Genomic DNA, 24,587 nt, shown 5'->3' with positions numbered 1-24,587 from the left:
AACAGAGTAAGCGTTGTAGATCGATATCTTGATGTCTTGTACAAGAAACATAAAGCAACTTTTGCTTATGAAAAATATTTGGGATGTTGAATCACTAGAATGGAGTTTGATGAGTGATTCTAACACCAAAACAGGAGGTTAAAGAGCAGCACTGTTGGAGACTGTGATCATTCTAAGTTCCCCCCAATCCCTCCAAGGACTTGAGAGCTCATGTGTTCCTCCATTTCTCAATCTCAAATTTTAAAAATGAGTAGAGAAACAAAAATCCCATCTGTGCAGTCAGAGAACTGTAAAAATTAAGGGAAATTTTATTAGCTCTGGGTTTGAATCTGACTCTAGCAGGGTTGCAGCATGGCCCTGTGATGCACTTGTAGCATGAACGTATGGAACTGTGGAGGTAAGATATGTTAATTGGCTTCACAGCGTGTCGTTTTCCTTTGCAAGATTTAAAATGTGTAGTGTGAGCAGGGCCAAAGACAAAATGTAGTGGCTGCCAGCTGGACGTGACAGAGGCTTGCAGGGAGATTACACCATGGAGGAGAATGGCTTTTGAGATAAGGATAATCTTTTACACAAACTAACTCTTCCAAGGCAGTTTGGATGTGTGAGCGATAAGTACAATAATAAAAACTACAGGCTGACACAGCTGATAATTATCCTGGTGTTCAAAGATGATCAAGATCTTGCCAGCAAGGCAACTCAGCTTCTTGTCCTGTCTACAGTGACACAGAACTGGCATTGATACACTTTTGTAGGAAGAGTCCTCAGACTAATGCTCTTGTTTTATGTTGTTCAGGTCGACCCAGTAACCATGGAAAGGTCTTCAACTTCTGATACAGCCTCTGAAAAGCCTAATCCTTCCCACCACAGTACGGGGGCTGTTCAAATGAGGATCAAAAATGCCAACAGTCACCACGATAGACTGAGCCAAAGCAAATCTATGATTCTGTCTGACAATGTGAAAGTTGCTGAGCCTGTAAGTAAAAAACCCCTAATATTTTCTGAGTCTTCCAGCTTTTAAAAATCTACAGAATTATCTCATGTGTGTTAAGATACTGGTTTCGTGATCATCCCTTGAAAGGAGGTATTTAAAGTCACTAATATGTTTTCAGGAGTATGGCTAGGTACTGGAATAACAATTTTACTTCAGTGAAAGGCAGAATTTGGCTTTGGTGGCCATGATCATAACATCTACTCAGCATTTCTACTATCAGTTGAAACAGTACTTAGGTAAGACTGCTGTAGAGAGTAGTGCTTACAGTGTCAGATATATGTCACAGTCTCTCAAAAGGCAGACTTTAAAAATAGAAAAAAGAGAATGCAAATTTCAGCTCTGTAAATAAATAACAACTTTGTCTGTAACAAAAATAAGTCTTGTTTTAAGGCTGAATGAATTGTACAAAAATCAGACAATGAACTTATTTTTCAATAGTTGACAGAGTTGAAGGAGTTGAGTCATTTTTTACCCATTACCTTTTTTTTTTTTTTAAATTAAATAGTTAGTGATGAACTCTATTACCAGTTGTGTCCCTGCCCCTGTACTCCTTCTGAGCTCCTAAACAAACTGATTGGTATGAGTCTCCCCTGGTTAATTTTCTTTCATAATGGTGGCAACTTGCAGCTGAGGCCATATGATGTTACAAAATTATTTATGCAATGTTAGCCACTTTTTGGACTCCAGATCCATTTATTCTCAGAGAATGCAAATGAGGGAGAAAACTCTGTTAGCTGGGGACAGAGTCCCAGGTCTCAGTCACTTCTCATAACCATGCCAACCATTAATTTTTTGTTTTGTTGATGTAATGAATTCCTATGAAACATTCAGCTTTCTGACAAAGTTATTAAATGGAGGAACACTACAAGACCTTCCATATTTTATTCCCTTTTTACTCAAAATTCAGACTTATTTAGAAATATGTTATTCTACTCATTAATTTCTCTGGTATAACAACCCATTTCAGCTTAAATTTCCAGAGAGAAAAATCTGTTTAGATCTTAGCAGCTGATAATATACTCCATTTAAATTACATTCTTTGCCTCAGACACGCTGCACATGTTTACTCCTTTTATCTGATGTGAAATGTTCCTCCACCACAAACCTGGAACACTACTTTCAATAATTTACTGGGAATACTGTAATGTATTATGAGGAAGAACTGTACCTTTGAAAAAGTTTAAAAGTTAAGTATATTTAATGATGCCTAACATTTTATTGGCTGTGTTTAACAAAAGGCAGTAGGCTGCAGTTGTTTTTGACAAGCATGAAAACATCACAGCATGAGACTGCAAAAGGAATTATGTAGAGAAATTACAAGTGATCCATCTCTCAATGAATTATCCACCTCAATAGCCTGCAGAACTCAGCTACCAATTAACACCTACTTTATTACATGTTGGGATGTACTTAATAACTTTCATGTGTTTATGCACTATTACCTTGACTGATGCCTCTTGTACAATTAGGCATAATTGGCATATCAATATGCAAAAGTTAAAAGGATTAACCCTCTTAAAACTAATGAGCATTTCTGTATCCAGCTGCTAAATGAGACAAAATTAGCATTTTTCACTTTTGGGCAGGATTTTATCATGCAGTTTCTCATTGTTGATATTACCTTGTTACATAACTTTAGTTTGGGGGATAGTATGCTGGACTGTTACAGAGCAAGGGCTCTAAAAAGTTAAATTAGACGTAAATATTCACTGCTGCATTCCAATAACCATAACAGGTACAATATATGTGCATTGGCTGGGAGCTGAAAAGTTGCTTTGTATTACATTTGTTTAGTAGTTAATTATATAAAAGCGGAAATTTACCGAGTATATGTCATTTTACCAAGCAAACTTGGCTCTGGCATAATAGATTGAAAGCTTGCCATGCTACTAATTTCCTTTCTATTTCGATTCTTTTCATCTCTTTTTGCCATGCAGAATTTTCTGACGAGATATTGACAGACTGAAAGTGTTTGGGCGTATTTACTCAAATAAGCCTCTTAAAGTTGTTTGCTAACGCCCAAAGTAAAAGCAAAATTCCTACAGATCCAAACATTGTCAAATACAGGCTTTAAATGCAGCAAGATTCAATTTAAAAGAGAAATTTCAGTTGTGTGTATCAGCCCTGTGCTGACATGTCTGTGCATGTGACTGCTGAAGGATTTTGGGAAAAGTAATGGAGGGGGGTATTTTCTGTCCGTACAAGTGTCTTAAAAAAGAAAGATCCAAGTGATACACACAGACATTTATATATATATGTATGTAAATATAAATTTAGTAATATGGTTTTAAAATTCATGACACTCTTCTCCATTGCACTTCTATGTACACTTTTCACCTTTCTATTTAAAGGTACACAGATCCCTGCTAAAAGATACATATTACCAGTATATCAATAAAAACTAATAATTTTGTGCTAAAAGATAAATTTATCCTCATCTATTTGGAAATTTTCTGTTTTCACCCTCTGCCTCTAGGTGATGGATATAGTCTATGAGGTGTCCATTGATTGTCCATTGATTATGCTTATTTTCTATTTTTCATTTGTCCTATTATTGAAAAGATTTTTCTTTGGAAAACCTAGAAACAGCTGAATAAAGGACTCCATATTACTCTTTCACTGCCCATATTTGGTGTGTGCAGTATACTCTGTTCTACTAATAAATGGGTCAAATCCTTTTTATTCCACTTATGCAAAACCTGCCGACTTGAGTGGATTAAGGCAATCACCATTTGGCACATATTGAACAGTCACTAGAAATATAGGTTTCTAAAACAGACTCAGAAAAAAAAATAAATGCCCACTCTGGACAATAAAGGGCAAAAACCAGGCACAAAAGTAGAAAGACGACTGGTGATTTATAGAGAAGAAAATACCTAATTTTCTCTCCGGGATTTGCTGTATTCTCAACCATTTGCTGTGGTGCTTGTCAGCACACCTGGGGCTATACTTTTGAAGGTGGACAGATTATTTTCCGTAGTGTGACAAAGAAGGATGTGCATCATACATCAGTAGGGCCATATGCACTTGTGCATTTTATAGTGGTGCGGATGCAAATGTGGGATGCATGACCTAAACCATGCAAGAGATTCTTGGGTGTTTATGTTATTTAGTTTGATGGAAATGCTTGAGCTTTGTGCAAAGGTTGAAACTGATATTAATGTAGACTTTAAAGAGCACAAATAACGAAGCTGGACACAGACTGTGGCAAGAGAGGGCTCTTTCTGTGCTTTATGGTAGCACCTGAACTAGCAGTGTAAATGAATATTTGCTATTTTCATTTGCTATCTGTTAAACCCTAGGGAACTGCATTTTGCTTCATTCAGAACAACTTCAAACAATGAAATGTCTTTTTTATTGGTGTCTATATTAAGAATTAGAACCTATTTAGACATTCCAAAATGTTAATGTATTAGAGCTTTCTCTGATTAGGTTAAACAAACTGGTAGGTTTATTTATCTCCCTAATACATTATCAGAGAAACAGGAAGCAATCTTCTTTTGTTTCTTACTCCTGTAATCATAGAACACTTGCCAAAGTTATGGCTAGCCAAAAAGACAGAAATAAATTTGCTAAAAATATAAGCCTTCTGTTTAGCGGAGTTTTTGAGCCATATTTTGAAATTGCAGGGCTTGTACATGTTTACTTCAAATCAAGCTTATAGTCAAGTTTGAGGCTTTGTTTGTATAGATTGTCCTGAAGTAGATCCTGATATTTAATTAAAATGACACTAAATCACATTGAATTGATAAGACTTGGCATCTCAAACAAAGGTAATTGCCCGTATTGGTTTTGTACAAAAATAGAGCTGCTTGGAAAATGTGCAGCCAACACAGACTGTCAACTCCATTTATAGATCAATATGTGAAAACCATTGATCAGGCAGGCATGTGTAACAGTAACACTTTGCATTTATTTGTTGTTTTTATACCACGTTAAGGCTTACAGGATTATCGGCTTCCAAAATATTTTGACTTCCTTGTAAATATGTTATCTGTTTAATGTTAATTACGAGACAGTCTCCAGACCTCTTTTCGAGTATTTTCAGTTTCATTGCTATGGGTAGTTTTAGCTGAAAAGGGGATTATTTCAATCTCTGAAAGATCATCAGAGCTTCTTTTATAGTGTAGTTTATTTAGGGAAAGTTTTTGAGGATGGCTCTTTTTTTCTTTCTCTAGTTTACTTTTTTTCCTGGAGGAAAAAACAAATCTTGACAAAATATTTCTAGAAGCAGAAGAACTTCTCCTGTCATAGTTGTGAAAGATATTCTCTTTTTTGTGATCTAATACTTGACTGGCCAGGCTTTATTCTCTGCAAATTTTATCATCATACAGCAGTCTGTTATAGATGCATCTATATTTATCTCTATAAGGAAAAAGCTGTGTTCCTTTCAAATCATATAATAACACTGGGACAGATATAGAAAAATATATGAGTTTCCCATAAACAAAAATATGTGAACTTCCCATGACAAGTGTGGGAATTGTTAATAAACGCAAGCTTACACCTTGCTTGCTCCAAATATTTCAGGGTATGAAAGCAGTGAGTCCATAAACACAGTCCAATTTTACTTCTTGAACATGAATATTGCTAGAAAAAATAAATCTGTTGAGTAATGTTAGTCATTCCCGTTTCCAGTGCAGGAAAATGTGAAATGAAGTGTGTCATATGTCCCCTTCCTGTACTCGGACTGGTTTTGTGCTTTGAAAACCTGGACCTGCTCTCCGTTCATGTTGTGATCACAAACCGTCTCCTTCGGTCCTTGATCCAGTTTTTCATCCGTCTCAGAGTGTGTGTCCCTTGTTCCCCACCTGAGGAGCTGCTCCATCTCCAGGGTACAGGCCCTCAGCCTGCACAGATGTGCCCCTACGTGCTCATGTATGTTCTACACACCATAAAGTCCTTTGACTTAGACCCTGAAAGTAGAATATTAATGCATGAGACTGTTTTGGGGCTCAGTTTACCTTCAGTAAGTGATTTTTCTCAATGGATGCCTCCCAACCTTTTTAGAGGACAAACATTTTATGTGTAGTCATCTTTTCAGGCTAAGAACAATCCTTTTGCTTTTCTGAATAATATTCTTTTTTCCTTTTTATTTATTTAAATAAGCGCTGTGAGAAGGTGTTCTTTATTGTACACTTGCATCATGGCACTTCAACTGAAATAATCTTGGCTAAAAAGGAAGAAGTTAATTTTGTTGTTTAACTCCCTGTTTATTTCTCTTCCCCACAGTTTCACTGTACCATTTCAGCTGTGCAGCTTGATAGGCAGCATCATAATGAGATCATAGAAAAAAGAAATAACCAGCACCTATTTCTTCTTAAAAGTGAGGATAAATTCATTTCAGCTCTATTAAGGGAGTGGTGAATGTAACTAGTTTGGCTTCCTTGTTAAGCCAAACTGAAGTTCAGACGAGATATTATATGAGTCGGAATTGCTGATTTTGACTTTTACTCAGTGTGACAGAAGGGTAGAAAAAAGGTTCAAAAACCTCCAGGTTCTCCCCCCCCCCCTTTTTTTTTTTTTTTGCAATCTTACATTATCTCACGCTGTGAAAATCTTTACTCTATTTACCAAGCACAAATTAGTCTTGCCAAAGGTTCTGAAAGTTTGCTACTTCAGCTTAGATCCTAAAACTTCAAAGAGAGCTGCAACTCTACAAATTAGTGTATGTGCTCTGCCATGGCTATTTTAACTTGAACTTAGCTAAATTCGTTTATAATTTAGTGCTGATTGAACGCTGCCATAAATGTACATGGGATACATTTTTTAAAGTTAGTCCTCTGATTACTAATTTGAATAAAAAACTCTAACCTTGTTAGCATCTGGACTTATTTTCATAATAACAACCCCTTCAGAACCTACAAAGTAATGAATAATTGACAACAAATGAAATGTTTTGATAGTTGTCGGCACAAAGCATGTTTAATGTTTTGTGTTGCTTCCTAGCTAATTATGTAGATGACACATTTGTCAGACCTTGACTGCCATTAGAAACGTGTTTCCAGAGGGGAGAAAAACAGGCTATTCATAGAGTAATTAACTAGAATGCTCAATGACCTGTGAGAGATTCAAATGGCTGCCAGTTCAGACATTGTTTTGTTACAGAAGCAGAGGGGTAATTAAAATTCCAAATTACAGTGCTATGATGAAGCATTTGTTTGTTGACAGTATACTCTTACTCTAGTTTGTTAATTCTTTTTTAAATTGCTTCTAATCCATTTTATAGCTTTAGGAGTTCCGTCTTTGAATTTACTGACAACTAATATTATGGTAAATTGTTCTTCGGTGGAGCACTGAGGGCTTGGCAGTTCCATGGGAGCACAAGGTGGGTGGGATAGAATCGCTGCTCTCTCCCTAAACTGACATACCATGTGCTGTCACCGAGACACGGCTAACGCGGCACATCTTGTGAAATGATATGTTCATAATTCTGCGTTAGGGAAGATGTCTAGTTAGGGGAGGAAATGGTTCAGATAAAGTAATAATAATCAGACAAATTGAGGAAGGTGTCCTGAAAGGTTAGCGGGGAAGCCGTGACGGGGTTGGGGTGAGGATGAGGATGACGGTGGGTTAGGTAAAGCACTTTGGGAAGGCGAGGTCTGCTTGCTAACAGAGATTTGGAGGACAATTGTCCGCTTAAAGAAATCAAGCACAAAATATGAAGAATGGGGTGTTTCGTAAGAGTGGGTTGTATCTTTGCCAGAGCCCTTTGCAGGCAGTAATGGACCTGACAGGATAAGTCGTCTTTTCTCCTCCAAATAGGGACTCATTGCAAGTCCAAAGTGTTAAAGTTCTCTAAACAATGAATTAAATGCAAGCCCAAGTGAAATATTTATTTACTTTGCCAAAAGTGAGACTCTGGTTTTGTTAAGGAGATGTGACAGAAGTAACATGGTGTTTGATGCAGGAGAGCTGACAGCGGCATGGAGTGAGCGCTGATTATCCCGAAGACACTGTCAGCCGGGATTGATTTCCACTTTCTCCGTTTATGTAACGGTTCCTGTAATACAGCTGACCCCAAATCACGTTACCTTGTCATTTCTCTGCATGGATCAAGAAGAGATGAGCTGAAAATAGCTAGGCACTGACCTTGAACTTGCGGGAGAAGCGAGAAGTGACAGTGGGGGATGCTCGGCGGGCGGTCCCCGCGCAAGGGCGCGGGCGGCTGCTCTGCGGCCGCGGCAGCACCAGGGGGCAGAGCAGCACCAGAGATTACAGGTGGAGCAGATGATGCCACAGACCCACAACCCTGTGAAAAATGCCCTTTTTTTTTTTTTTTTTTGCCCCCCCCCCCTTTTCCTTTTTATTTTTTAATTTTTTTTTTCATTTAAAATTTGGGCAGATGCTCTCTAGAAGAGCCACGTTCCCATCGTCCAGCACTTGAAAATAGAATTATCTGAAGGGATGATCAATATCAAAATACCTTCCTAACTGAATGCACTGCTAGGAAGTTTTGCATCCCTCCCTGTTGTTTTCTTCGCATCCAGTGAAAAAATGTAGTATTTGCTTTAGCATTAATAGAGTTTTCTACAATTTGGGGGGGGATGTGACAAGACCAATGCACTTCTCAGAGCCTGTCAATCTCTTTGAGTTTCATTGAAAACATGGTGAAAATATATTAAAAATATTTTTAAGCTGCTAGGACAAACTAAAAAAAAGGTAAAAAAGATTAAAGAGGTGTGTTTTTTTCTTTTTCTTCAGTTGTGTCACTTCTCTCTGTTGTAATGTATGTCTTGAGGGGGGAAAATAAAACAAGCTTGGCTATGAAAATATTATATAATTTACCATCTAAAAACCATGCTTCACTTCTTTTGTTCCATATTTTCTTTTCATCTCTTCACAGCCCTTTTTGTCTGAGATGCTGGCAGGAGCTGTGGAGACATGAGATGCCAGCACTGGTTCTTCTCAAGGATCTGGTGCTTTGGGGCAACACTGCTTGGGGCAGGACATTGGGAGAGCTTAGGGCAGGACAAGAAACCCTCTACTCACACTCTAAGATATCTGGCCAGAGTTTTCACCTCCGTTTGGGGACACCAAGGCACTGAGAGAAAAGGGGATAGAGAAACAGTCAGAAAATATCTTCTAAGTTACTGTTAGTAATTCTTCAGAAAACACATGGAAAGGCAAGGGGTAAATATGTGTTTCTAATTTTATGATTCTTGATTTTACTGTCATCTGTAGGATAGCACTGGAAATTTATGCTAATATCAGTTTTGGGCCACATCACAAAAGATGTGATGCCTTGTTTAAGAGCTGAGTACAGGTGTACACTGAGGTTGTCATTTCCCAAGAGCAACTGGGGACTGGGGCTGTGGAACCAACAAGGAAGAAAAGACACCCTCCATCATCCTTTTTACCAAAAATCTGCAAAAATTGATGAAATTAGGTAAATTTTAGGATCTTCAAATGTTTCTCTCCTTTGGCTTAGCTTGTTCAAAGCCAAAGGACCACCATGGAGTTGAATCAGGAGTTTGTAGCTCAAAACTTACTTGTTCCAAAACAGTTCCAAACAATTCCAAAACAAAGGCAGAATGTAGCCTTTGAGCTGTTCTGGTAAGGCAATGGAGCAGACTAAGAAAACTTAGACATGAGGTTTCACCTAACCAGAACCCCCTAAATAATATTATTTTCTGTAATTTAACATCTGGCTCAAATTGTAATGATCCCCGTGCTCTAGTATTATCATTATTTCATAGTCCATACCATACATCCTTGTTTTTACTAGTAGAAAAAACTTATTTTTACTGGAAAAACTTATTTCCTGCATCTGTTCTGATTGTGTTCCTCAGGCTTCTAATTTTTCTGCACTTATCATGTAAACAGTGGCACTCAGCTATACAGAAATGTTGGTGACACTGGAGTTACTACCCTGATGCTAAACAACACAATGCACTATAAAGTTACACCTTTTTGATTCAGGAATGAGATAGCAACATGTCATGATGTTAGAAAGATTATATATACATATATATATATATATATGTATAAAATATAATTTGATTTCCAAGATATCCTTCGATTGTATTTATTTATTGCAACCAAGTGGAGAAGGAGTTGGACTGGAATTTGTCATGTTTCCCTGGTCTCAACGTGGACATTGCCCTGCCAAGGGATTTTTACTTCTTTCTTCTGTTTCTCTACCTGTAAAACAGGACGGTGGATGATGCATATTTCCTTTGCACACATTAAAGATGGTGCTTCAAAGTTGGGTTGACTGTTACATTTCAATCATACTCTTTACATACATAATTCTATTCTCATCATATTAACTCTATTAATTGAAATAGAATTATTCCACAATTATGCTAGTGTAACTGAGAGGAGAACTTGGCCCCAGGTCCTGTACATTCTTCTTATCTATATTCTCTGTGCTTAACTGTTTCAGTATTTTTCATCAGAAAAAGATCTTATTTTGGCTTCATCATTAATCAGTTCTGTTCCCTTGACTCTATACCCATGTGCTTTCAGCGGTGTTAGGTTTCTCTGAGGGTTAGGGTATAAAACACTGTATATTTCAAAAAGTATGTCTGAAAGTGTTGTTTAAAGGAGCCTCTTTGGCAATCTGTGTCAGTGCACACCGTGACAAGGAACATAAGCTGTGGAATTATATTCCTTCTACGCTATCTTTATTAAGTACTGTATTACAGCTGAATTGTGGCATCTAACACGTTTCCTTTCAAAATGCCGTCAGATTTGAAATATGTAGGTACTGAAACTGAGATTATATCAAACTTCCCATAGCTAGTCTTGGGCACCTGACCTGCATAGTTTCCCACAGGGGAAAAGTAAGCTCCATTTCTTTAAATTTCCAATGAGAAGGGACATGTGTCTCCTTGCATTGAGCTACATGATATCACATCATGTGGCACAGAGTGACCCGATGCAACATGACAGCAGAGGTAAAGAAGCAGGGGTTTTTTGTTTGTTTTATTAATGCAGTGAAATAATTACACTACCAATGCGATGAAATGGGGATCAAATTATTTTGTGCATGCCCTAAATACATGTGCTACTGCACTATGTACAGGCATGCTTACTAAATGTTGTTTAATGCACTGAGAAGGGGTTTTAAAACAGACAAGAGAGTGTCCTTGTTAGGCAATGTGCCTATTCTTAGACAAATAGTTGACAGCAGCACTCTCCTGCCCTAAATCAGATCAAATCCCATTTGAAGCCAACCTTTCACTTCTTTTTTTTTTTTTCCAGGATCCTATCTGGTTGTATTAACATGGTAATATTTTATTTTCTGTTTGATTTCTCATTTGGTGAGGTTCATAGCCTGAATGGAAATAGGTTTATACCATCCATGATTTTGTAGTTAAGGATGTGCATGCACACAGCTGGGTTGAAACCTTCCCCTTCAAAGGTCTCAAGACCTGACACCTTGAGAGTAAAAAAGAGCTTCGTTTTTCAGTATAAAGCCTATGGGGGGAAAAAATTTCTTTATATTTCATAGACCCATACAACTAAATTTATGTTTGTTTTTTTTAGGGCAGCACTGCATATGCCTACTTTAGAAGTAGTTATGCCTTTCTTTTTGTGATTATTGACTATCTGAGCTACCACACATTCTGACAGTTGCAGTAAAAAGTTGCATTTAAGAGTACAGCCAAAACCCGAGTAAAGTAAAAAATTTGCTATCCTCTCTAATCTCTGAATCTTCCCCCAGTTTTGGAATCAAACTTGAAAGATTGTGAAATACCAGGTCCCATTTTCCTCACTTCCCTCCCCTGCCCCAGAGCTCTGCAAGAAAGATTGTTCTCCTGGATATTTCATCCGTGGCCAGAACGGGAAGTGCTGCAGCTGTGATGAGCAAATCTGTTCTCATGACATCTCTAGCCCCAAGGCAGGTAGAAAACCCAGATGAGCATCCAAACTTTTCTGTGTTTATTTGGACCAAACCTGGATTTTGGACCAACTGAGCTTCCCATCAGTGGTTCTGTCATCCTTAAGAGCTCGTTCTTCTCGATTGTGGTCCTGAAGTCAGACTCTTGCTTTATAACCTCATTACACAAAAAAGCCCAATGTTTAAAAATTAAAATGCCAGGTGCCAACTCTTCTCAGTAGTTGGCTACTTTAACTTTGAGCTTTCCATTTTTTATCAGCAAATGATAAACTGAAAATTCACTGTTCCCAGTTTAGATCTTTCTCAAAATTAAAGTGTAAATCTAAAGTGGCCACCTGTAAGCACTAAAACCTGAAGACATTTGGACACAAGTTAAACAAATTGTTTAAAGAACTGCCAATTGGTTGCATCAGGTTTTAAGAATAACTTTGCAGGGAAGATCCAAAATTAGTGTTTTATCATTTTCAGGTCTGATTTTTTTTTTTCTTTTCTTTTTCTTTTGGTGGAGGGGGAGGTTATGATTTATTGATTTTTTTTCAATCAAAAAATTAAAAAGCTTTGAAAAGAAACAGCATGGTTGTAGATAAAGTGTTGCAGAAGCACAAAGTTGACACAGCCATGCAAATCTCCAAAGCCTGGGAAAGGTTGAGGCAATGGGCCCCAGTGTGAAAAGCGTGGAGCAAGTAGAGAGAAGAGGGATTTGGACACAGGTGGGCTGGAAGAAGGGGGGTGGGAATAGTGAATTTGCTGCAGCTGAGTGGACTTAGAAGAAGGGTTGTGCTCCTGGTCTGAAGTTCTGGTGCTTTCTTAGCAGCTAGGGAAAAAGCTCCTTGTCTATTTTGGGGTTTAACTGACTGCATATCCAGGTAGGTGAAGGTTTCTACATACAGTATTTTGTAGAAAATCTTTAGTTGCACTGCATTTGGCTGAAATTCCTAATCCTCTAGTTTTGTGGGTCATACTTTATGTTGATATAAACAAGAGAGACATCCTAGTACACTCTGAGCACACGCACCACTAGTTCCTTAAAAGCCACCATCATTTTCCAAGAATCTCGTTTGGTTTATTTATTTCTTTTTCTTCACATAAATTCTTTCATGTTTTTATGGCAGATGAGCCTGATTACATGAAAGTTTACCTTTAAAATACTTCCCATTTATCACACAGTTTCCTTACCTAGAAAATCCCAATGCAGCCACTGCTAATGCTTGATAAGATTTGTACCTGGTAGATTCTAAATTACATTAATGCATAAAACCAGCGATGCCAGGCTCCCTATTGTTACAGTTATTAAAGCTGTAACTGAAATGATATCTTTCATATTGATCTTCAGCTAGCAGCTCTTATCCAGAAGCTTTGTTTCACATTAAAGACACTAATGATTGTCTCCACAAAATGAGCAGCTTAATAGTTAGAAAAAGTTAAATGGGGAAAAAAAAACTTTGATAGCCACCTTTGATAGCTCTTCGTTCCAACATCTCTCATGGCCACAAAGTGCAAGCCAAGCATTAGTAGGCCTTTTAATAAAATGACTTAAAAGAAATCAATGGGATTTCTCACAAAGCCTAATTTCCAGCAAGTTATGTTATTTAAATGTTTGTATTCCTTCTGAACAGCTCATGTCCTTCCTAGTTGCCAGCTTTTCCTGGAGTTTCTCAGTATATCTTCCTAAAGTTTTCAATTTATTTTTTTAGGGGCCTCATTTTGGTTTACTACCTAACTGAAATTTTGTAAAAAATGGAGAACATAGAAGTCCTGTACTCCTCCAAGGCTGGCAAAATTTCCTGTAGACAGAGAGACAACAACCAAGTGTCTATTTGTGGAGTGGATGGTGAAGTCTAGTTAGAAACTAACTAAGAGCCTTTTGGAGTAGTCTCAGGTACCTTGGTTCCTTCATGGACTATGAGAAATCTTTCTCTTTCTTTGGCTTCAGGTGAGAATGGTATGTCTTGCCAGCTGAAATTCTGATGAATGCATCTGCAGGACAGGAGGCTTTAGCTCAGGCTGGAGTTTGTGGGTGAAGAGAATAGAACCACAGAACCATAGAATGGTTTGTGTTGGAAGGGACTTTAAAGCTCATCTCATTCCACCCCCTGCCATGGACAGAGACACATTCCACTCTCCCAGGTTGTTTCAAGACCCATCCAGTCTGGCCTTGATCACTTCCAGGAATTGGGCAGCCACATATTATTGTACTTACTATTTTTCTTTTTTTCTCCTAGAATTTCTGTGTAGCTTTTCTGTTAGTTTTTAGTTCACTTGTTTGTTTTGGCTTAGGGTGAGGAGCAGCTGCTGGATTTTTTCTTGTTTTTAGCTGGATAATTTTTTCCCCCCATTCTTGGCTGTGGCAGACAAGTGCAACCTAGGTGCTTTCCATGAGGCCATCTAGTATGAGCAGAGAAATGTGAAAAACGTGAAATTTTTATGTTCTCTGACCTCAATTATTGTACTTGACATGTGACATGTATCTATTTAAACACTGATATCCAAGTGAAAGATATAATTTTTTTTGAGGACCAGCAGCAAATGCACAAACTGTCCTATTTGGGAAAACATGTTATATTTATTTTTTTACGTGAACAGAGATATAGCATGCTGATAAGGTAGAATATAAGGCACCAAATTAATTTGCACTGCTATAAACTGGAGTTTAACAGAGATCATATTCTGTGTGTTCACTGGGGGATGGCTTTTCCCTGGTAAGTTCTACTCAATCCACAGTAATGATTAAGTCAGATATTCCATATGTTAAAAATTCATATAAGAAGTCATGGGGGTGAAAAGAGAGAGAGAAAGGAAACAGAATAATATTGATGAAAAAAAACCCCACAAAACAGCCACAGAAAAGAGTAGACATTGCAGAGGTCCACAGCTACAAAATATTTCCCTCTTTTCTCCACATCACATGGGGATTCAACCCTTGTTTCTGCTGCATTTTTCCCAGGCTCCACTGGAAGAGCCTGGATTAAGCTAATGCAGGGACATGTTTTGGCTGCTTATTATTTATTACAATTTTAGTTCCAGGTTTCAAAAACAATTAGGGAAACTGCTTAATAGGAAAATGACTCTAATTACTTGTTAATTGAGGTTATCTGCTTCACATTATTCAAAACGTAAATTGTGTTGACACTTGTACCCAGATATGATTACTTAATAAACAGGCTGAAACTGTATCATGAATGCATGCACCCCCCAAAAAAGGTATTTTAGTTTTCAACTCTGGTTTTCTCATCTGAAATATGTTAAAAAAATATGCATACAGTTTGCGTTAAGCTCAGTTATAACATGTTACTACAAAAAAATAATTTATATGTTTCACATAGTGAAAAGATGAAGGACTGAAACTGAAAAGTGAAAAGGTTTATTAAGCTTGCACATAATATATTCAGGTAGGGTTTACATACAATAGGGTTACATGGAATATGGTGTTACCTCTTAAATAAAAAATTTAGCTGATAAATCAAGTATCTGGATCCCAATAAAATAGCAGTGTTAATATTCGTCATATTGGTATGTATGCTTGTGTTTGATTTTGATTTTGGGGATCAACAAAAAGAGGAGTGCTACTTTTTAAAAAATAAACTCATTTTGGGATGAGAGAGGCAGGTTTCTGACCAGTATTACATTTTCTAGAACAAAATAATTCCACTGTATGAGAATTAAACCCAGCTATCCCCTTTTCAATTCACATTATTCTGCCCGGAGACTTCTATTTTTTTACAGAAATATTCAATCCTTATTTTTTAAAAAGTCTCAGGCCATAAATTAGGTTTCATAGTCACCAAATGGCTCACGATTCCACATGATGGAATTTACCAGCCATATCCATGTGGGTAGGATCATCCTTTTTAAAGTATTGTGTTTTGGGTGCTTGTGGGTTTAACATTTTTTTTTTTTTTTTTAATGTGGCTTGAAAACATCATAATTTCCTTAGAATTCCAATATTTTTGTTCCAGGAGAAAAAAAAAAATCAATAAGAAAAGATGAAAGGTAACATTTGTGTTCTAAAGACTTAATTAGTAAACCTGTTGACCAGAGGGATTTCACATGTGTTTCACCTTGAAATTGCCTCATTTGAAATGAGAGAAAGACCTCAGTTCATGCAGAGGAGCCTCAGGGTCCATCTCTCCGTGTTTGACCTGAAACTATTTACTGCTGAGGCATTTTTGGAAATGTGAACCTCTGCAAACCACGGTGGTCGAGCAACAAAAGGAGGACAGCAGGAAAATGGTGGAGAGTGGAAAAAAATTAATTCTTCAGATTAAAGGCGCTGATTGCACAGTTCACAGGATTATTTATATTTCTTAATATGCAAGCATAACTCTTCCACCTTGAATTTTTGGACTTGTATTTTCCTCAGCTAAAAACCTCTGTAAGGCATTTTCTACAGAAATACTATTACTGCCTTCTCCCACGTATTTTGCCAAGAAATGATGGAAAGTTGCAAAGCCCACAAGGATGGAAGTTTCAGAGCTGTGTTTGTGCCCATTAATTTTCTCTTCTATGATATTTTCCCATTTTCACTCTGTTTGACATTGAGCCTGAGCTTTGTTCCTGACTTGTAGCCTATGGCAGTGGAACGGGGAGATGAGACATCACGGAGATGTAGAGCACACATAAAAAGAGAAGATGTGTAAAAACTGAAATGACATGGCAGCTGAAGCAGCTTGTTGCTCAGCTTGGTTGCATGTTTGAGTGGAGAAAGCGAGGTAAATTGTGATATGTAAGAGAATAACACTCGACAGGGTGTATGGTTGTAAGGTATATGGATGCTCAATCATGTGGTGAGGCAGAAGGCTGAAGGACAAGCGCCTTCAGTATCCACACAGTCTGTAGATATCCGTATGACCTACAAAACAGAGGGTGTTAGGCTTGCAAAAATATCACTTACAAAGCATATGCAAGCAATTTTAAGAAAACTCCTTCTACGCCGTTAGAGTACCTCTTAATCTTTTGGTAATTATTAAAATAATGAAGTTTAAGGAGGGGAAAAATCACTATCACACGGTTCTTTGTGCATTCGCCCCATAAATAGATGAATTCTCACAGTGGTCTATACACAAACAACCATTTTCACTTCCCACTGGTTGTACTTATTAACCTATTAGAGATACATGTGCCTTTATGCTAATTTTTCTGATCATTTACAACCGCCACTCTATCTGTGCCTGGATGGGTTTGTGTAATGGATATGATGATCTTCAAATCTGGAATAGGATTTATTTAGGTCAGACTCCATTTAGAGCATTTTAGGTATTTGAACAGGGAAGTGAATGGCTCTTTGTATACAGACAGTAGAACATTTTAAGATGTTTATTGAGAGTGTCTTTTTAAGTTTTGATACTTTTAGAGCCACATTGAAAATAGTTTGCAAATTAGTTTCTATGGCAATGTGTAATAAATTACTGAAGAAATTATAATTTAGGGGATTTATATTCCTTTGTGTTCCACTTTAACACACACACACGCTTCAACCTGCAAGGTATTTAAAAAATCAGTGTGACACAATACTCCAGCTCTGCCCTCCTGACTGTATGTGCACCTGTATAAATGAGAAAACATATCCCATTTTTGATTTGACTTGGCCAATTTCCTCACAGATAAACGGGTGATTCTATAAAATGCAGTGCACTGCAAAATCGAGTTTGTTATTTTAACATGCGGAAATTTTGGAGTCCAGGTAGTTTTGTTCTTTCTCTAAGACATGCTGTGCATTTGGCAGTTGATAAATCTATAGTCACTGAATCTGTGTAGTGGCAAACTGAGATATATCGACTAATTGACTTGTTTTTGTAATGGCACCCACTACAAACATAGGCAGGTCCTTTACACAGTGAAAAGCAGCCAGATGCTAAACAGTGTATAAAACCTTCCCTATAATAAACTTCAGATATCGTATCACTAAAGGGAATCCTGCAAGCCTTGCAGTGCTGGACTAAACTGATGCTTCACTGTGTCCTGGAGGTTTCCAAATTCTTTAAGTTTTGATCTCTCTATGCAGGAATGATTTCAAGAACCTTTTTATCTCTAAAATCTTAATACTGTGCTGTTACAGGCTCATTGATAAGATGATGCAGCTGTTAATAGTGATGCAGGAAAATCAGGAACGGTTGATAAATATTTGTAGTATTTTATGTGGGTGATTTGTTGTTGGTTTTTTTTTTAAATCATGTAGTTTGATTACAAGAGATTGTTGATGAATTTTCCATCCTATTAATGACTAAAAACATGTGGAATGGCTTCTAGTACTGTTGCTAATTTCAGAAGAAATTAGCAATAATTGGCAAAATTTTAGGAAACCTAAATAAATGTCATGCTAGAACGTTATAGAGTTTTCTCTATAGAGGTGGTCCATACCTGTTGATTTCAATCATAAATATTGCTTTGTCATTACAAATGGAAATTCCAAAATTTTGAGAAAAGGTAATAGTTGTATCAATATTCAGAAAGTGAAATTGGCACAACTTGGAAAACTTCACAGTCAAAATAAGCTAAAAATGTATTAGGTCAATTGATGGAAAAAACGTTGCAGGGTTCCATTAGAAAAAAAAATGTTAGCGGTATCATTGACGTCAACATCATAACTGAATAAACAACAAATTTTAAAAACTGCGACCAAATGGATTATTTTTTTGATGTAAGTCTCGTTGGAGAATGCAGCCATATTTGTGAAGTGCAGTGAAAGTTTGTAAGTCACTCGACTTAATAGTACGTGACATTTCTGATTAAATATTAGCTATGTGCTGTATCAGTGAAGCACACATTAAATGGATTAAGAACTGATTAATTTACACGTTTTGGAAAGTAGTCCCTGGGGAATCATCATCAACTGGGGGAATTTTTAGAGTTGTTCTCCGGGGACTAGCACTAAGCTTGACACTAATCACTCTTTTTATCCATGATATGGAAGTAAATAGAACAGTTCTGATAACATTTGAAAAAAAAAAGGCAAAAATTGATGGAATGGCAAATAGGTCTGGGTAAAGGCACTTGTGGAGAGTGATCTGGATGGCTTAGTGGCTGGAAGTGCATTTTAATTTATCCAAATATATGTATATATGGGAAATGGACCATGCTGTTCCCAGAACTAGGAATTATATTCTGATATTTTACTGCAAAATATAGCTTTTATGCGTGCTTTGGTGTCAATAAGTTTGAGCTGACCATTGTGAGTGGAAATGAAGAAGGGAGAAGGCAAATGTTCATGTCTGTCAGTGGCACTGATGAGAAGAAAGTCAGCATAGTGATTCTGAAATAATGAATATTATGCAAGGAAGAGGCAAAAAAAAAAAAAAAAGAAAAGAACAGTAATTTAGGAAAATTATCTTGCCAATGATGGACTTACAGACCTCAACATGTTTAAATTACCTGAAAGAAATTGAAAGGTAAATGATTTCCCTCTTATCTACCTTAAGGGACAACACTGGGCACCAAAGAGTTCTTTAATGTAGCAGGAAAAGGCAATGCAAGATTAAATGTCTGGAACTTGGAAGCGCCCCAAAATAAAATGAGAGTTACAGCACATTTTGCAAAGACTAGTAGGAAACTACCAAGAGAATTGGTAAATTCATCGTGTTTTCATGCTTTCAAATAAGAAATGGATCCCTTCCAGGGAGATATCAAAGAGAAATGTCCTAGGCCAAGTCCAGCATAGTTTGGATAAAATATTTATATAAACATTTCCATAAATGGTGACATCTTGATTCCTCATCCATATCAGGGGGTGGAGGCACAAAGACATACAGTGGCAGGTGCTATTTGAAAGTTTTTGTTGAACTGGGGATGAAAGAGGAAGAAAACTAGCACATAAGTGATAAATCAAAGTCCTTGTCCCTGCATTACATGATGTATATTTGTTACTTTGCTGACAATGTGGTATATATGTATGTACAGCATGAAATTTGCACTGAAATATAAAGTTCTATTTTTGTGTGCCACCAAAGCATCTAATAATATTTGTCTCATAGGTTTTTTTGAGGTACTGGCTGGCTGGTGTTTTTTGTTTTTGTTTTTTTTTTTTTTAATAAATTATTACATATTTATTTTATTTTAGAAGGTAAATTACTTTTTTGGAAGTGTACCTGAAGTGCTGGCTTTACAGACTGTCCACATTTTGGATGGCAGTGGATGATTCTTGTTTTGTTGAGGGCATTTTTTTATTTTATGTGAGGTAGGTGACTTCTCTATCAGAACAGAATTAGGAAAATCAAATCAGGGGCAATTTTCAGTCTGTCTAGACACTTCAGAAGTTTCGAACAGGATAATTCCATTTCTTCTTTTCTTTATCTGCTGTGTTAGCACTGTGTGGTTTGCTGCCAGTGTAGTGCCACAGGAGTAAAACCAGGAGATCTACTGTGGTTGGATAAGGAATATGCATTTTCTTCTCTTCCGTGTTCTCTTCAATACACTGACCAATTTGTGGAGTGGATTATTTAAAATGTTTCTATATCTCTGAAGAACAAATAATGAAATACTACTTAAACAATATGGAAAACAGCATTTTGCAATTGTAGTTCTTATTTTACCAAGACAAAAATAGTTTGTGCTTTTTCTTTTCTTTTCTTTTCCTCTACTTTTTTAACTTGTGTGACAAAGAATCTCATCAAGAACCCTGAAGCCTGATACAAATTGGAAGAACTAACTTTGGTGTTTAAAAACTCCAAAGCAAACCCTGACCTTTACATTGTTGTACTTTTACTGTGTCAGCAGGTTTTGGTAAAAATGCTGGGATATTAATTTTGTGTCAAATGAAGGCAAATTGTAAGTGGAGAATCCCCAAGCTGGGAAGCAGCATTAGCAATCACTGCTGTCCTACCTGGTTTGCTGCAAGGTCGTGATTAAATATAAAACTGAGAAATCTCCAAGGAAGAGTGAAGAAAGTTAAGTTTTTAAATATTTTCATTCCTTTCCTAGCTGAATATCATGATGTCAAATCGAATAGGAAGGAGTTGTCCCGCTAATTGACCTTTGCAAAATTACCCATTTGCTTAAAAAGCTACTTGAAGTAGATCAGTTATTATCTTGATTACTCCGTTTCTTTCATGTAAATGTTTATAATGGCACCTGGGAAAATCTGTTTGAAAACTTTGCTTCATTCTTTCTTGTGCTTCATCTGTAATTTGATCCTCTGAGCAATGCTAATAAGCAATACTGATTTTTTTTAAGAGATTACAGGTCTTGGTGATATGAGAGACTAATATGAGCCAACAGGACTGGGAAAAAAAGTATTCACAAGCTTATTCAGGTTATTAGTGCAAAGGGAAGGGAGAGCAGGTGGCAAGTTAGATGGCCATCTAGATATTATCAATCTGACAGGTATCCAAGTGGTTCTGTATTACAGTCTCTAATTTTGGTCTCTGAACAGTTTTTAATAAGATTTAGCTGTGGGGTTGTCAGGCATGACCCATGCTAGAAGATATTCCTTCCAATCACATAAAAAAACGTTCTTTGTGAAAATTTCCGTGCTGACAGAAACAAAGGACTTTCCATTGTAAAAGCCAGTGTTTTACCTCTACTTTGCCTGGGATCAACAGCCTAAAAGTTAGAAAGAAGGTGGTCTTAGTGGGTTTTGTTCGCTTCAGGTTAAAGAAGCTGAACTAAGCTTGAGAGTCAGAGCAAAACAATTTTTATTCCGATTCTTTGATTTTTGTCACTGGATGTTCATAGCGACTTTTTTGGCTTGTGTCCTTTATAAATCTCATTTCACTCTGGAGCCAGGACGTTTTCGGCACTGCTCCTGTGAAACTTGGACACAAGGATTTGACAATATGTCCAGACCAAAACAGATCAGACCGTCACACACGACTGATTCGGCCGAGCATGCTCAAAGACAAGACTGATGTCTCCACACAGCAGACAATTCTCTAGGGCAGAGACAGAGAGCTCAAATCCAGTCACCCCAGAGTAAACACTAAGTTAGACACAGCTTAAATGTGCCTTGGAGCACCGGCTTTCACTGCTGACTCAATGAGAGCCCCGAGCCATGCTGCAGATCCAGCCTTGCCGCAGCTTTTACATCTATTTTCGTCCTGCTAATGCATATCTGTAACCATTGGAGCAGTGTTGGGGTGCACTCAGAGAGGGGAAGGGGAAGAAAAAAAGAGAAAAAACACTTGTTAGAATAATTTTGTCAATATGTTCCATGGGTGTTTGCAACTCAGCTGCTTAATTTTCCGTGAGTGTTTGGAAGGGTGATAGTTTGTTCACTAGAGTGTTGGTAGGAAGCAAGATTCCTGGAAGACTCCATTGGAAATACTCTATGATGCAGAGCTATCTTTGATTTCCTCCTCCCTCCTCCTTTTAAAAATTTAGTTCATCTAATCACAGAACAGAAACTCTGTGACCTTTCTAATGACTCCCATATAGTGCACAAAAAACAGCTAAAGAATGAATGGTCTGTAAAAATACCAGGGGATTTACACACACAAAGTTGTTCAAATAATTTCAATTAAAATTTAAGTAAAAGATAGTAATTTGGAATGGTTAACAAAATATTAAATTTTTAAGTAGTTTATTGAAAGTAATACAATTAAATTTGTGTTGATTTGCTGTTAATCAAACTATATTTGGGAAGACAATTATACTTTAATTTTAAAATTGCTGCTTCATCCTAAAAAAGCTGCATTAAATTTGACTTTTGGACTAAAAAAAAAAAAATTAGAGAATTGTGTCTTCTCTGTTAACTTTTTTGAAAAGAATCTCTTGTTACTAAGCAGAGCTTTCTTAATAATGATTTCAAAGGGTAATGACATAAATAAAAATGGATCTTTGTTAAAATGGTTTTTTTTACTTTCTGCCTTTACTGGTGACATTATTTACCATGGAATATTTTCTACTCTATGGTGCATATGGAATGTGCATTAAAGGCAAACAATTTTAGACAGGTCTGGATTTAGTTCCCACCAGTTTTGGTATGATTTGCTTTTGATTTTTATACACTGTGCCCACTGAGTGAGGTGTGGTGCCCAAGGTAGTTTTATGGGAAGTTGGGTATCGGAAGTGCCCTAATCTGGGAAGCAGTGAAAACCAGGCAGTTCTCTGATCCATGTGGCCGTGGTTCTGCTCTGATGCTTGACCCACTTAGTTTCAAGTTACTCTGGATATCCCTCCATTGCCATTGACAATGCAGAGTATATTCGTACATGGGAATCCTTGTAATTTTTTTAGTTCATTCCATTTTTTGCTTCCACACCCAGTACATTCCCCCTCCCCCTTTGCATTTCTGGCACATATCTGTCCACAGGTGTTATTAAGTGTAGGGTAGCATGTGGTGTCCATGCTTCAGTGCTATTGCAGAGGAAGGACTTCCTACAGGAAAAAATGATCCCTTTCAGTATTTTGCAGGCTGCCCATCTAAGCCCATCATTGCCTGGCATCTACACACTAAGGGCAAGGATCCAGCGAACTTGTGAGTGGGCACCATGCCATCTGAACAGATGGGCATGGAAGTAGGCAGCCAGTAGACCATGTATGTGCATCAACTGTGGGTGTTGAGGGCAAGATTCCCAGTGGAGAATGTCCAAACAGCTGTCTGGCCTGAGCCAACATGCCTACGACCAAGCAAAAGTGCCATCCCTAAATCCTGCTGAGTTGGATTAACCTTCAAAAATAAAAATTGCTTCTGCAGTAGCATAAGGTGAGTTTTTGGCTTGTTTAAATCCGAAGGAAAGAATTAGGTAGGCAGGATAAAAGAGATGTGCTAACGTAGGGTCCGCTAGAGAGGACTGAGCATTTGTCTGGGAGTATTAATAATATTTTATATGGGGGTATTTTTGTGGCACACAGTAACGAATGACTTGCAGGAGTGTGACATCAATGTTAATTATGCTCTTTCTGTAAGACAGTCCTTTCAGGAGAGAGCTTTTGAGTTCATTTTGATTGTAGTGTATGTGCTGGATATGATGTTGTACAGGAAATTCTTTCAGAGGTTTTTGCACATTTACTTACTAAGTTTGAATGATTTTTTTTTTGTTTGTTTGTTTGTTTTGTGGGGTTTTTTTGCTTTCCCCTTACCCTGAGACTGTAGTTCCAGGTTGCAATTTCAGGTCAGAGTTGCTAACATATTTTACTATTGCAGCTGAGTTCTCACATTTACTGTCTTTATTTTCCTAAGATCCATAGGGGACATGAAAAGATAATCTATCATTACTCTGTGTCTGTATTAACTTTGATTTTTACCTTTTATAGACATAACATCAAAGAGCACAATTTTGCAAACGTAGATGTGGAAGGCAAGGAACAGTGAAACACTGATGGCTGTTGCATTTTTATTCCTGCTGGTTTTACTTCATATTTCCTCTATCATTGCTGCACTACTCATCTGTAATTTTACCAAAGCACCTGCAGTAGTTCAGACAAATATGTTCTAATATCATAGTGCACAAAAAGTAATAACTGTGTGATGAATAGGAAAATCAGAATAGGGAACTTATCAATATATTTTATTTTCTAATATACATTTTTAGGTATTTCTGGGTGAATGTTGTCACAGGGTGCACACTGCTGTACTTTATTACATATTACAGGCTGTAACAGAAAAGGTTCATAGAAATATATAACAAGTCCCACTTTTAGTGTTCTTTCCTTGAATTTGTGAGGATTGTATTTATGCAATTAAAGCATATTGAAGCTTAGAAACCAGGTTCCAGTTTGATTTCCAGTTGGAAATCCTGAGGATTAGAGGTAGCACAGCTCTTGGGCCCTTTGTGATAGTTTGATCCCCAGGTATGAGAATCTGAGCGACCC

General features: G+C 37.2%; 1 protein-coding gene across 1 annotated transcript in view; it reads left to right on the top strand.

The window, feature by feature from the left end:
- Positions 1-24,587, top strand: part of ARHGAP15 (Rho GTPase activating protein 15) — a 330,910-nt gene that overhangs the window by 16,258 nt on the left and 290,065 nt on the right. Inside the window, exon 2 of the mRNA XM_027656307.1 lies at positions 797-976. Coding sequence (XP_027512108.1) covers positions 812-976 — 165 coding nt within the window. The 5' untranslated portion in view covers positions 797-811. The remainder of the gene's footprint in view (positions 1-796; positions 977-24,587) is intronic.

Source organism: Corapipo altera, unplaced genomic scaffold (genome assembly GCF_003945725.1).
Source record: "Corapipo altera isolate COAL_440 unplaced genomic scaffold, ASM394572v1 68, whole genome shotgun sequence".
Classification (NCBI taxonomy): domain Eukaryota; kingdom Metazoa; phylum Chordata; class Aves; order Passeriformes; family Pipridae; genus Corapipo; species Corapipo altera.
The sequence above is the reverse complement of the archived record's forward strand: the minus strand, read 5'-3'. Positions and strand labels throughout refer to the sequence as shown.